This window comes from Bubalus bubalis, chromosome 24, assembly GCF_019923935.1.
Source record: "Bubalus bubalis isolate 160015118507 breed Murrah chromosome 24, NDDB_SH_1, whole genome shotgun sequence".
Lineage (NCBI taxonomy): Eukaryota > Metazoa > Chordata > Mammalia > Artiodactyla > Bovidae > Bubalus > Bubalus bubalis.
The window spans coordinates 18,469,286-18,484,864 of record NC_059180.1 but is presented as its reverse complement, the minus strand read 5'-3'; the positions used below and the strand labels follow the sequence as shown (position 1 = coordinate 18,484,864).

The following is a 15,579-nucleotide window of genomic DNA, read 5'->3' as shown; positions in this document are numbered from 1 at the left end:
CATCACTGGCTCGATGGACGTGAGTTTGAGTGAACTCTGGGAGTTGGTGATGGACAGGGAGGCCTGACATGCTGCATTTCATGGGGTCACAAAGAGTTGGACACGACAGAGCGACTGAACTGAACTGAACTGATATGTATTATGGAGTCTTCCCAGGTGGCTCAGTGGTGAAGAATCCACCTGCAATGCAGGAGATGCAGGTTCGATCCCTGGATCAAGAAGATCCCCTGAAGAAGGAAATGGTAACCCACTCCAATTTGCTTGCCTGGGAGATCCCATGGACAGGGGAGCCTGGCAGGCTACAGTCCATGGGGTTGCAGAGTCAGCCACAACTTAGCGACTAAACAACAACATATGTATTAGGCAACCGATTATAGGTGTTTAGATTCAGAATTTAAGCGGACTCGTCTCCTTCACTCATGCAACACACAGATTTGTTGGCATCTACCATGTGCTACGTTACACTAGCAGTAATAACAAGGGGGGACAGTGACCAATATTTGTGCTGTGCTGGGCACCTTTTCCTGTGAATGAGGAAGAGGTGTTATTACACCCATTTGACAGATGATGAAACTGAGGATCGAAGACATGAAACATGTTGCTCAAAGCGAGTTGTGGTTCAGAGATGGAACCCCAAAGTTGAACACTGGGTCACCCGCCTTTGTCAGGACGACCACCCACTGATGAACTTCTGAAGAAGGTGATCGTGGACTCTGGAATCAAGTCAACCCTCCGTCAATGATTCCCCTCTCTGAAACTCGTGAACCTCTGTGTATCCCAAGACACAAGGATTGGCCTCCGCAATCCAACACAGCAATAGACTGTCTTTGCTATTTTAGAAGACGAAGACTTCTTCAGGACCTCGCTCTTCATTTTCTCTCTTGATCTCAGCACAGAGTTGGCACAAGAAGTGGCCAAATTAATGAAATGGTTTTCTGTCTTTTCTTTCATAAATCCTAACGTATCTGTATCTGCCTGGCCCTAACTTTGAAACCACAAATATTCCTGAGGTCTGGGTATGCTCTTGTCTCCCACCATGGGGTTGCATGTCATTCAAACCTGGAACGCTTTCCTCTTTCTTCTCCAGTTAGTTACATTCTTTGCCTTTCCTCACCGCCTAGGCTCCTCCTCCTCCTCCTTCCCCACTCCTTCCCTTTCTCTTGTCTTTCTTTCTCTTTCTTCTCCTTTCTAATCACCTTCATCCTTCCCTTCTCCTCTCTACCCCCTCTCCTCCCCCTACCCACACTTTTTCTGTCAGCCCCTTCTCTCTCTTAGAGGCAGGTGCAATTTTCTCTGAAAAGAGACTTCTGCCCACAACAGAGACGCCGCATCTTGAGCCACAGGTCACTTTACAAAAATGGGAAACTCAGACTTCCTTGGCGGTCCAGTGGCTGGGAATCTGCCTGCCCATGCAGGGGACATGGGTTCGACCCCTGGTCTGGGAAGATTCCACACACCACGGGACAATTAAGCCTGTGCACCTAGAGCCTGAGGTTCACAACAAGAGATGCCACCGCAGTGAAAAGCCCGTGCCCCACAAATGGAAAGGAGTCCCCGCTTGTTGCAACTGCAGAAATTCCGTGTGCAACAATGAAGACCTAGAGCTGCCAAAAATAATAAACAAGTAAATAAATAATTTTTTTTTAAGTGGGAAATTCATGTGTGTCCCTCAAGGAACTCGTGGTCTGTTGCCAGGCAGGTATCATGCCCGCTTTATCATCACTGTATACTTGACATATTAAGCACCAGCAAAGCTGGATGTAATCAATGAGAGCATTTGTATTAGCAAAGCCCTTTCATGGTACAGGTCCAGAAACAGAAAAATCCCTGTCTTAAACCCATTTGGCAAGTCTGAAGTCAGAGCTATCACTCAGGATCCCTTCTTTCTCAGCTTCAATTTGGCCCTTAGCCACATGGCCCCGGCAAAGGCTGCTTTTCTTGGGTCTTCCTTATGAGAAATGTGATTTCCCAAGGGTTTGACTTTTCACCTTCAGGGATTTCAAGGTTTCTAAAAGTTGACTTTGAAAAGCAGCATGAACTCCAACAGGATGAGGCAGAAAAGGGTCTAGCTCTGTGGTCCGGAGCAGGGTTTATTGTCTCTTGGACTCAGTTTCCACATCTCTGTAATGGGCTCAGGGATTCATATGGCACTGGTGAGCTTGAGCCAGCATAATACGTGAAATTGCCTGGCTCAGTGCTGGGCAAGTAGCAGGTACCCGATTGACTCTCTAAGTTTCTTTCTTCATTGCAGAGGAGACAGCCCTGCCTCATGCCCTTGCTCTCACAACCATTCTCTTGAGTTACAGTTTATCAGGAGGGCTCAGAAAATATTGCTCATTTATGCACCATTTATCCCACTGGATAATGCATTTGGGAAAACGTGAGGTGCCTGTGTACATCTGATTCAGGCAAGCCAAAAGCAGGCTCAGCTGCTGACCCTTCCAGAGAGAATGGACTCTTTACATCTTACATGGGTGATCACCTTGTCCCTCAGTGTCCATGATGGTGTCCATTTGCTTCAGTTGATGATACCCCAGAGAGAGATATCAGAAATTAAACGATGGAGTTTGATCTGGCAAGAATTTCTGGGGCTTCTGGCCTGGGTTTCTGTAACTCCCAGTGGTGAGTCAGTGACAGCCCACCTTTACAACACATATAATGAGGCTTAAAATCCAGCTTTGCCACCTGCCAGCAGTGTGACCTTGGGCCAGTCATGTAACTTTGCTGAGCCTCTGTTGTTTGGTGAAACATTGCTAGGCAGTAACTAAGAGCATTGGGCTAATGTGCAGGATGGACCTGGGATTTGAGTTGCAGTTCCACCTTTTGTGACTTTGGACAACAAATCAATTTCACTGAGTCTCAGTTTCCTGACCTCTAAAGTAGGGAGGATAGTAGTACCTTTTTGAGAAAGTTGTTTTAAAAATTCACAACCAATGTATTGAGAACCTACTATCTGTGAGGCACTCTTTCAGATATTAACTCATATGCGTGGGTGCTAAGTCGCTTCAATAGTTCAGAATCTGCAAACCTATGGACTGTAACCCTGCAGTTTCCTCTGTCCATGGGATTCTCCAGACAAGAATACTGGATTGGGTTACCATGATCTCCTCCAGGGGATCTTCCCAACCCAGGGATCAAACCTGTGTCTCTTACATCTCCAGCATTGGCAGGCAGGTTCTTTACCACTAGCCCCACCGGGGAAGCCCATTAACTCATATCAGTTCAGTTCAGTTCAGTTCAGTCGCTCAGTCGTGTCCAACTCTTTGCGACCTCATGAATCGCGGCACGCCAGGCCTCCCTGTTCATCACCAACTCCCGGAGTTCACTCAGACTCACGTCCATCGAGTCAGTGATGCCATCCAGCCATCTCATCCTCTGTCATCCCCTTCTGCTCCTGCCCCCAATCCCTCCCAGCATCAGAGTCTTTTCCAATGAATCAACTCTTCATATGAGGTGGCCATATGAAGTAACCTTCCCCAAATCCCTAAGAAATAGGTATTATCAATATGACAGCTTTTTTTTTTTTCCAGATTATGCAATGGAGCCACAAAATATTAGGTTAGTAATTTTCCCAGAGTGACACGGGTAATAACGTTACTGAACCAAACTTAGGTCCACTCGCCCACCCAAAATAAAACTGACCTGACACCAGCTGCTGGTTGTGGGGAAGGAAAATGCAATGCTTATTGCATGGCAGCACACAGGGAGTCCATGACAGCTGGAGCCCAAAACACCCAAGCTCCCAGAGAGGTTTCAGGAAAGCATTTCTAAAGGCCAAGAGAGGGAGGGCGACCACAGGGTATGTGATGCACTTGTGCACAATGCTCTGATTGATGGTAAAGTATCAGCCAATCAGATGGTGGCATCACAGGCATTAATGTTACCAGGCCTTAGGATCTGAGAAGCCAGGGGGGCTGTGTGCTCATGATTATCTAGTATTGATAACTAGATAACTAGTATTGATAGTTAACATCTAATTTGGTGGGAGTTTTAGCATCTGTAAAACAACTCAGGAAATGTGCATCAGTTACTATTATCTAGGGACTTCAGAGCGGAGCTAAAGCAAAGTATATGGGGAGGGTCTGTCCTGGGAAGGGTCTACTCTGTCACAGTAAGTGAATCCAGATTTGGTTCATCTGGAGTCTGTGCTTTTTAAGCACCAGGCTGTGGAGCCCAGTGTCTGAAAGTGCTTGGCGACCTCGATCTGGTGTCAGAATTTGAACTCTCAGCCTCCAAGCAGCACGTACAGTAAATGGCATCTGATAACTACTGTGGGATCTCTGTTGTTAAAGCTGTTGTCCCAGATGGTGACCTGCATCCAGATGGGGCTTGTGCCCAGCCCAGTGCCCCCACCAGCAGAGCGGAGGTGGGGGAGCTTGGAGAGCGTGTTGGCTCGTGTCTCATAAACATTTGGGGCTGTGAGAGCAACTGCGTGATCTTGCGGGATGATTCTCGGCTTCAGGATGGTGTGTTGATGCCGATGTCGCGGCTGCTCTGGGCACCCCAGATACTGTTAAGAAGCCGTTCCAAGCACAGATGCAGTGTTTCCTCACCATATGGTCCATGCTGCAGTGCAGGGTGCTTCAGACAGGAGATGACGTGGAATTCAGAAATGCTGAACCCCATGCACTAGAAACCTACTTAGAGGAGCCCTCCAAACTGCCCCAGTTCTCCTGACTTCCAAGGATCATGTTTCCATTTGTATGTCATTCATTCATTCGTCCAACAACCACACATCATTATGGGGCAGCTGCCACGCAGTAGGGACTGCGTCAAGCACGGGGGATACACAGGTGAATGAAACATTGCCCAAGTCTTCCAGAAACTGAGCTTAGCCATGGAGGGCATGGGAACCAACCCTATTATGATGTTTATTGTTCAGTTGCTTAGTCATGTCTTACTCTTTTGGGACCCCTGGGGCTGTAGTTCACCAAGCTCCTCTGTCCCTGGGATTTTCCAGGCAAGAATACTGGAGTGGGTTGCCACTTCCTTCTCTCATTATGACATTTATCCTAACCATATGATGACATTATTTTAAGCTGTGTAACACAGAAAGTTATCAGGGACCCTGGGAATTCAAAAGAGTTGGTGAAAATCTTGGTGATGGAGTTAAAATTTATTTTTGCACATCAGTGTCTAAACACTTTTCCTATTCAGGTGTGTGCGTAGTCACTCAGTCATGTCCAACTCTTTGTGAGCCTTTTGAACTGTAGCTTATGAGGCTTCTCTGTCCATGGAATTCTTCAGGCTAGAATCCTGGAGTGGGTTGCCATTTCCTCCTCCAGTGGATCTTCCTGACTCAGGGATCAAACCTGTGTCTCCTGTGTCTCTTCAGAAGGACTCCCCAGATAGGCAAAGGTCATGCCCCACCTTCTCCTAGTGAAGGTGAAGAGACTCTGACATCCCTTCACCCTGCTTTTCTGGCAAGTGGATTGTGAACACGTGATGTATATGTCCACCTCTAACTGGAACCTCCCTTGAATTTCAGACTCTCGTATCCACTCCTCCACGTGAGTATCTCAGATTACACGTCCAAAATCAGACTTGGTTTCTTCCCCTGAAACTGGCTTCTTTTCCAGTGTTCTCCACTTTGATAAACTACTACTTAATCATCAGCTCAGGCCAACAGTCTTGGAGTCTTCTATGACACTCGCTTCACACACATCCCACCCATCCTAAAGGACTGTTGGCCCTACTTTTTAAAGACATCCCAACTCTGAACGCTACTTCCCAGGTTGCCCTCTCCACCTGCATCCCTGTACCCTCATCTCTGACCACCCTCCAGCAATGGCCTTTTAGCAGGCAGTCTTCCTTCTGCTCTTGCCACATACCTGTGTGTTCTCAGCAAAGCAGCTGGAGAAAGATCTCCGAAAATGTAAAGCTTATGTTCTCCTCTTTCATGTTCTCCAGTGGTTTCTCATCACATATGGAATAAAACCAAGTGTCTTGCCCGTGGCCCATAAGAACCAGCACCCCCCAACCTCATGGTCTTTTCCTCCACACCCCCTGACCTTTTTCCTTACTTCCTTAGCTTTGCTCTCTCCCCTCTGGCACGACTGGTCACCTCCCCATTCCTCAAGCACATAAAGATGTGAGAGCATGGGCTTGGTGAAATGTCAGATCCAGTCAAAAAGAACTTACCTAAAACCAGGAGAGAGAAGGAAAGTTGGGATGAAAAATTCCTGAGACGGTAGAAGGAGATAGTATTCAAAGCCCATGTGGGGAGGGGTTGGTCTTACATGTTAGAGAGCTGTCTCCTCTAGTTGTTTTTTTATTTTTATTTTTTTAGGAAGAGGGAGGCTCTATTTCTAGATATAGAAATAGCTGGTATCTAGAAATACCTAGATAGATAGACAGACAGATATCAAGAAATATCTAGCTATTTCTATGTAAAGAAATTGCTGCTGAAATAAGGACCCAGGTGAGTAGATTGGTGAGGGGATAAGGGCTGAGAACTGGTGAGATTAGGGCAGCAAAACCTATCACAACAAAGCCTTAGAACAGGAGCCTAATGGCTTACTCATCTATTCACTCAACAGATATTTACCGAGCACCTGCTATTTGCCAGGAGCTGGGGGTAGATGTTTGCTTGGCCACTGAGCTTAGGAGCCAAGAATAAGCTCACCCAGCGAGACTTTGAAAAAGTATCTTCAGGTTCTGAGTCCGGTTCCTTCTTTGTAAAAGTGAAAAGTAATAATACCTGCTCCTTTGATCAAAATAGTTATTTATGTGATACTATAGAGAACTCTCCTTTCATCGGATGTAGCAGTTATACCAGAAGCTCTGTGGGGGGAAGGGCCTTGTCTGTTGTGTTCACTAGTATATTGCCATTTATGGATGTGAGCATTTATGGAATGAATGAATGAATATAACTGATTCAGAATCTTTTTTGGAAAGGGGGGACTGCTACTTCATTGATTTTGAGCATCTACTGGATACCTTGTTACTGGCAAAAATTCCGGTATATCTTACACAACAATAGTTGTATCTTTTTTTTAAATTGGAGTATAATTGCTTTACAACACTGTTAGTTTCTGAAGTGAATCAGCTATAAGTATACATATATCCCCTCCCTCTTGGACCTTCCTCCCACCCCCATCTCACCCCTCTAGGGTCATCACAGAGTACTGAGCTGAGCTGCCTATGCTATATAGCTGCTTCCCACTAGCTAGCTGTTTTACAGATAACAATGTATATATATCAATTCCAATCTCCCAATTCATCCTACCTTCCCCTCCCCCCACCACGTGTCCATGTATCAGTCCTCTATGTCTGTGTCACTATTCCTGCCCTGGAAATAGGTTCTTCTGTACCATTTTTCTAGATTCCACAAATGAGACGGTTTTCCCATGTGTGCCCCAAATGCAGGAACTCTCAAATGCCTGGTGGTATCCATCTGTAACATGACAATCGAAGCCATTTAGGCATCTCTGTTCCCCACTACTCTCTCTGTTGCCTTCTCTAGCCCCTTCCTCTCATGGCTGTTTGCATCGATCACTGAGCTAGGCACACACTTACTTCCCTATATACACACTGGCTTGAAAAATAAAAGTGAAAGTTGTTCAGTTGTGTCCAACTTTTTTCAACCCTGTGGACTGTAGCCTGCCAGGCTCCTCTGTCCGTGGAATTCTCTAAGCAAGAATACTGGAGTGGGTTGCCATTCCCTCCTCCAGGGGATCTTCTCAACCCAGGGATCGAACCCAGGTCTCCCGCTTTGCAGGCAGATTCTTTACCGTCTCAGCCATAAGGACTAGATACCATTTTTTTGCATTGATCACTGAACTAGGCACACACTTACTCCCCTATGTACACTGGCTTACAGGCTGGATACCATTTATCTCAGATGCTTCAGATAAAAAACTCAAGATCCACAAAGATCTTGACAGACTGCAGCAATTAGCTGAAGTGAAGGAGATGAATTTGAACGAGGTCAGTGTAAAGATAAACACTGAGCTCTAAGAAGTCAACGGCAGAGACTGGATGAGAAGAAAACCCTAGCAGCTTAAAAAAAAGCAAAAAAATAAAAGAGCAATGTATATATACTGAGGGGCAAAATTCTGAAAAGGTCATGTATTAAAAATATCTATCTTTAGTATTTTTTGCATCAACATTTATTTAGTATTTTTATACTATGACATGAGTTTCATAATAAAATAAGAGAATCTCTGTAATTGGAATAAAAGTGGGATATCACTATATTCCTTCACCTCCAGATAAACTAATAGCAGCTCCCCTGATCAGGAAGTATGATGATACGGGCTTGAATCAGAATATTCTTTTTTATTTTTCTATATCAGTTCCTTAGTTTCCATGTTGTTCAACTTTTCCATTTGGTTAAACATAAATATTTTCTCCTTATTCTTCTCTAATAATTGCTGTCCCAATGATTCTGTGCCCCTGGCTTAAGCTTTTAAAATTCTGGCATTCGTTGGACACTATTCAAAGTGATTCACCTGTATTATCTTCTCTACAATCCTATAAGAGAGGGACTCTCATTGACCCTGGGCTTCCCTGGTGGCCTGGACAGTAAAGACTTTGCCTGCAATGCAGGAGATCCAGGTTCACTCCTTAGGTCAGGATGATTCCACTGGAGAAGGGAATGGCTACCCACTCCAGTATTCTTGCCTGGAGAATTCCACAGACAGAGGAGCATGGGGGGCTACTGTCCAGGGGGTCACAAAGAGTCAGTCATGAGTGAGTGACTAACACTTTCACTTATTAACTCTATTTTTTGGATGAGAAAATGGAGAGTCAGAGTGGTTTGTGAAAGTGAAAGTGGCTCAGTTGTATCTGACTCTTTGCCACCCCAGGGACTATACAGTTCATGGAATTTTCCAGGCCAGAATACTGGAGTGGGTAGCCTTTTCCTTCTCCAGGGGATCTTCCCAACCCAGGGGTCAAACCCAAGTCTCGCTCATTGTAGGCAGATTCTTTACCAGCTGAGCCACAAGGGAAGCCCAAGAATACTGGTTGCTTTAGTCACTTCATCAAGGTGATATGGGTAGTCAGAACTCTGAAATCAAACAAGTGTGACTCCCCCAAAACTATGTTCCTTAGCACTGCCCCTCCAAGCAACATAATTAAATCTGACGAAAACCAGAGAGGCACACAAATGTGAAGACGTTCGAAATACTGGGGAGATGATGTCTGTTCGAGATGAGTATGATTACTTATGGCCAGAGCTACTGCTTTGATCTAAAAACTGCTCGCTGCCCAATCATTATACCCAAACGACGTCAAACGCCATGTGAATATCTCTGCATTAGACAAGAGGCACATTCCTCTTGCCTAATAAAAGTGCTTGCCGAGAAAGCTCAAAACCCAGTAGCAATTAATTATTGACAGAGCATGTGAATTAGAGATAAAAGAAAAGTCATTCTTTCTCCACACAGGCGATAGTAAATAAATTTAATTATGGTAGGGAAGCTGAGGGATCTTCGTCTGTATTAAGTTTTATTAGCTGAGACATTTAAAAGCGTGTCATCATAACAAAGAGGTCTTGTGTAATCCTAAATGTACCACTTTGGTGCAAGGCTCAGGAGTGAACAGACTTAATGGAGTACATGGTGGCAGATGCCCTGCCGTACTAACAGGTATGCAACGGGTTTATCATCAATTAACTTTGGTCCACATATGCCTGCAGCAAATTGACTGTATAATAGGATCTTGAGCCTCATTTTCTCACTGATAGACTGGCCACATTGGTATTCGAAGACCAATAGCATCAAACTCCTTTAGTCCCTTGAAGCTCCCAAATAAGACAAGGCCACTCCTAAGGTGAACAGGGATGGAGGGATGGATTTGAGAAGCAATCTTGGGAAGGAAACCAAGAGATATGGAACCTGGTGTGGGATCTATCGGGCTTCCCCAGTGGCTCAGTGGTAAAGAATCCACCTGCAATGCAGGAAACACAGGAGATGTGGGTTCAATCCCTGGGTTGGAAATATCCCCTGAAGGAGGCCATGGCAACCCACTCCAGTATTCTTGCCTGGAGAATCCCATGGACAGAGGGGACTGGTGGGCTACAGTCCAGTGGGTCACAAAGAGTCAGACACAACTGAAGTGACTAAGCACACACATGTGGGACCTATCATGGCCTTACTGAGCAAACTTGGGAGCCAAAAAGGAAGAAATCCCATGTATGAAGCCAGATCTGTGCTAGATGTTGTCACACTGTAGGTCACACTATTGATATATGTCGTTCATTTCATTCTCAGCTGAATTTGAGTTAAGTTTCAGGATTTTGAAGTTGAAGATAATAAGGCTCAGGGATGTGATTCAACTTGCTGAAGTCACAAAACCTGCTTGATTCCCTGTCTCTGGGCTTCCTTTTCCTCATTTGCATAAAGACGCCTTTGGACTAGATTGGACAATTGTGTGTTTAGTTGCTCAACCATATACGACTCACTTGCTACCCCATGGGCTCCCCTGTCCTTGGGATTTCCCAAGCAAGAATACTCAAGTGGGTTGCCATTTCCTTCTCCAGGGAATCTTCCCAACCCAGGGATTGAACTCGTGTCTCCTGCATTTCAGGCAGATTCTTTACCATTGAACCACCATGGAAACCCTTTGACTAGGTTTGTTGTTGTTCAGTCACTCGGTCATATCCGACTCTTTGCAACCCCATGGACTACAGCACACCAGGCTTCCCTGTCCTTCACCATTTCCTGGAGCTTGCTCAACCTCATGTCCATTGAGTCGGCGATACCATCCAACCATCTCATCCTCTATTGTCCCCTTCTCCTCCTGCCTTCTATCTTTCCCAGCATCAAGGTCTTTTCCAGTGAGTCCACTCTTCACATCAGGTGGCCAAAGTATTGGAGCTTCAGCTTCAGCATCAGTCCTTTAAGTGAATATTCAGGGTTGATTTCCTTTAGGATTGACTGGTTTGATCTCCTTGCAGTCCAAGGGACTCTCAAGAGTCTCCAACACCACAGTTCGAAAGCACCAATTCTTTGGTGCCCAGCCTTCCTTATAGTCCAACTCTCACATCCATACGTGCTGCTGCTGCTAAGTCACTTCAGTCATGTCCGACTCTGTGCGACCCCATAGACGGCAGCCCACCAGGCTCTCCCGTCTCTGGGATTCTCCAGGCAAGAACACTGGAGTGGGTTGCCATTTCCTTCTCCAATGCATGAAAGTGAAAAGTGAAAGTGAAGTCGCTTAGTCGTGTCTGACACTTAGCGACCCCATGGACTGTAGCCCACCAGGCTCCTCCATTCATGGGATTTTCCAGGCAAGAGTACTGGAGTGGGGTGCCATCCCATAGCTTTGACTAGATGGACCCTTTTAATCTAGATTCAGTTCAGTTCAGTTCAGTTGCTCTATTGTGTCCGACTCTTCGCAACCCCATGAATTGCAGCATGCCAGGCCTCCCTGTCCATCACCAACTCCAGAGTTCACTCAGACTCATGTCCATCGAGTCAGTGATGCCATCCAGCCATCCCATCCTCTGTCATCCCCTTCTCCTCCTGTCCCCAATCCCTCCCAGCATCAGAGTCTTTTCCAATGAGTCAACTCTTCGCATGAGGTGGCCAGGGGTCAGCAAATGATATCTTAAAGAACCAGTTAGAAAATATGTTCAGATTTGCATGTGATAGGGTCTCTGTTTGCAGTTATTCAACTCTGCTGATGTAGATGCAAAAAGCAGCCACAGACTTTACAGAAAGGAATGAATGGCCATGTTCCAATGACAATTTATTTATAAGCATTGAAGTGTGAACCTACAATTTTCTTGTGCCACAAAATGTTAGTCTTATTATTTTTGTTTTTCCCCCATCTGAACTACAATCCATGGGGTCACAAAGAGTAGAATATGACGGAGTGACTTTCACTTTCACTTCACTTTAAAGATGAGAAGTCATTCTTACCTGTGGGCCATACAAAAACAGGAGGCAGGTAGTAGTTTGCCCACCCTTAGGCTAGATCACCTTTGAGGTCTTGCTGAGCTCAAACGCTTTCTGAAAGCCACTACAAACAATCTATCCTTGATTTATTAAGCTTTTACACATGCCAGCTTCTGTGCTAAATGCTTTAAAAGCATTATCTCCTTTAAGCCTTTTACAACCATGTGAAGTAGGTGCTATCATTATCTTTATTTCAGAGATTATAAAACTAATACACAGAGAAATTAAGAGTCCAACTAGGTTAAACATAACTGGCAAGAGATAGAGCTGCAATTTAAATGCCAGGTGTATAACATTCCCAAGAATGAATGCACAAGCTTTTTGCTGCCTTTTATGAAAATACTTTAATCAGAACTATAGCAGGACATATAGTTTAAAAAGGGCTTTGCTGGTGGCTCAGATGGTAAAGAATCTGCCTGAAGTGTAGAAGACCCATCTTCAATTTCTGGCGGAAAGATCTCCTGAAGAAGGGAGTGGCTACCCACTCCAATATTTTTGCCTGGAGAATTCCATGGACAGAGGAGCTTGGGGGTCTGTAGTCCATGGGATCCCAAAGAGTCGGACACGACTGAGCAAATAACAAGTCTAAAAAGAACTTCCAAGTGTATATGAATTTTATTTGGTAGCTCTCCCCACTGAGATGTTTATATCATATGTTTCATGGGACAAGTTCAGTTATTTCTGGATAGGAATAACCACTCTTTTGTTTTCCTCCTTCTTCTAGAAATGTGATGCCCAAGACTTTGGATGGGCAGTTAACCATGGAGAAGACACCAAGTTACTTTGTGACAAACGAGGCTCCCAAGCGCATCCACTCCATGGCCAAGGACATCAAACTCATCGTGGTGGTGAGGAACCCTGTGACCAGGGCCATCTCCGACTACACCCAGACCCTGTCAAAGAAACCCGAGATCCCCACCTTCGAGGTGCTGGCCTTCAAAAATCGGACCCTAGGGCTGATTGACGCCTCCTGGAGCGCCATTCGAATAGGGATCTATGCTCTGCATCTGGAAAACTGGCTCCAGTATTTCCCCCTCTCTCAGATCCTCTTCGTCAGCGGTGAGCGACTCATAGTAGACCCTGCCGGGGAAATGGCCAAAGTACAGGATTTTCTAGGCCTCAAGCGTGTTGTGACTGAGAAACATTTCTATTTCAACAAAACCAAGGGGTTCCCTTGCTTAAAGAAGCCAGAAGACAGCAGTGCCCCCAGGTGCTTAGGCAAGAGCAAGGGTCGGACTCATCCTCGCATCGACCCAGATGTGATCCACAGACTGCGGAAGTTCTACAAACCCTTCAACATGATGTTTTACCAAATGACTGGTCAAGATTTCCAGTGGGAACAGGAAGAGGGTGACAAATGAGGCTCGCGATGGGGCGGGAAGGCTGGCGAGTTTCTAGGGAGGCTCCTGACCCGAGTCCTGAATCCCCCAGGGTCTGCAGCCTCAGCCTTGCTGGAGTGCCAAGTAGATCTCCTCCTTTGTCCAGTCAGGATTGCTTCCAACGCTGTTGGCTTAGGCAGAGAGATGGATCCCCTGGCATGCACATAGGGTACCAGGCCTGCCTGGGTAGCAGCATCTGGTTGACCAGCTGGCCACCAGAATCCACTGCTAATTCTTGTCTTCTGTTGGTTAATCTAGTCTGAAGACAGGATAAACAGCGGTCAAGGTCAGAGACAGTGCCATGAATGTTTGTTTAAATGATAAGAAAGAAGGGACGGTCTACTTTGGGCAGGGGCCTCTCACTTTAATTTGAGAAGCCCGAGTTCTAGCCCCATATCTGGCAAAGGCCCCCTGCTCGATCAACCTCTGCTTTGGCATTTCGCCAGAATACTAATTGTGGCTGACTGCTCCAGGACTCCTAGGGAGCAAGACCCACCCTCTTAAGGTGTCTCAAGCCTTCTCCTTAAGGTCTCATCCCACAACCCTTTGACTTCCTCACTCCTCATCTGATGAAGGCAGAGGCATGCACGTTCCTCACCAAAAAAAAAAAAAAAAAAAGCTGACATCCCTGGAAGCCTTCCTTCTAAGAGCTTTCGAAGGGCAGTTGGGTCCCTCTCTTCATGAGTATCCTGGGTGGTAAAGAAGCTTAGCCTAGGCCCTCAGAATCAGGCTCGCAGGACTGCTCTTAGAGCAAGGGAGTGGCAGCTGAGCCCAGAGCTCTGAGGTTGGGAAAGATGAATGCCATCTCTGGGAGTGAAAAAAGAAAACCAGTCTTCTTGGTGGGAGGTCTCCATCTCTGAGACCCTCAGCAGCATGGATCTGAGACGAGCTATTGGAGGGGCTCTGTCCTTTAGGGTCCCCAGTGGGGCAGGGCCCAGAGAGCTGGCATGTCTTTTGTTATTCAATAACCTTTAGCAACCCAACCCACAGGGGATTGATCACCATCTCTCTCTTTGTCCCACCATCTCCCCTTCGTGGTCATCTTATGCTTCGTTTGCTCGATTCAGAGATGGCACATATTGGGGCAGCAACAAGCAGGCTGACTCCCTTTGTCAGATCCAGTGTCAGGGGGTGGGGGAGGGTAAGGGCTGTCTGTGGACACCCCCATCAAGGGCTGCTGCATCAGATGTCCCTTCGCATTAGTTTGATTCCATTAAAATGCAGCATTTGACATAAAACACTCTTCACAGATCTCCAGAACCAGGAACTGTTCTAGCAAAATTGGAAATATGTATGAGTGGGGGGAGGGAGTGAAATCTGTTCAACTGTTATTAAACTGTCATTTCTCCCGCTAACTGAAAACTGTGTTGTTATAAAGCTTAATGCAATCTGATTGATGGATTTTGATGGTGTGTTTGTATTGGTTACCTCCATTCCCACCTCCACCCCCCTGAATACTGGGAGCATCCCTTCTCTGGGGTAGCCAGGACGACCCAGGTTATCGACTGCCAGGGAATTCTATCTGCAGGGCAGGATGATTCTTGAAACAGCACAAAGGAAGCAGTTCCTATAAAGGGTGCGGTGTCCTCCCCTCTTAACCCATCCTGCCAAGGAACAGACTGATGTGCAAGATTCAGAAACAATCTGACAATTTTTTCCAGATTAAAAAAATAGTTATTGAGTTGAAGGCAGCATATATCCCTTTACTACCAAAGTAAAAAGGGTTTCCCTGATGGCTCGGTGGTAAAGAATCTGCCTGCCATGCTGGAGAGGCAGGTTCCATCCCTGGGTCGGGAAGATGCCCCAGAGAAGAGAATGGCTACCCACTCAAGTATTCTTGCCTGAAAAATTCCATGGACAGAGAAGCCCAGTGGGCTACAGTCCATGGGATCACAAGAGTCAGACATAACTTAGTGACTAAACCACCAAAGTAAATGAAGATACAAATAAAACTGTGCCACACGTACACATTCACACCTATTTGAAAGAAGACAGGGCCTGCTTGATCAGAAGAATGTAGTGTGGGATGACTGATTTGGAGCCTTGTTTTATGAGCAAGGGCTTCCCGGGTGGCTCAGATAGTAAAGAAGCTGCCTGCAACGCAGGAGATGCAGTTTTCAGTCCCTGGGTCAGGAAGATCCCCCTGCAGTAGGGAATGGCAACCCACTCCGGTATTCTTGCCTGGAGAATTCCATGCACAGAGGAGCCTGGTGGGCTACAGTCCATGGGGTTGCAAAGAGTCCAACACAACTAACTAACACTAACTAACTTCATGAGCAAAGCAAGGAGTGGCT

The 15,579-nt window shown here is 46.0% G+C and overlaps 1 protein-coding gene across 1 annotated transcript in view; it reads left to right on the top strand.

The window, feature by feature from the left end:
• The window catches only part of HS3ST4 (heparan sulfate-glucosamine 3-sulfotransferase 4), a 497,559-nt gene extending 482,881 nt beyond the window's left edge, over positions 1 to 14,678 (top strand). Inside the window, exon 2 of the mRNA XM_006071180.4 lies at positions 12,631 to 14,678. Within this exon, the coding sequence (XP_006071242.2) occupies positions 12,631 to 13,267 (637 nt within the window). The 3' untranslated portion in view covers positions 13,268 to 14,678. The remainder of the gene's footprint in view (positions 1 to 12,630) is intronic.
• Positions 14,679 to 15,579: the final 901 nt, after the last annotated feature.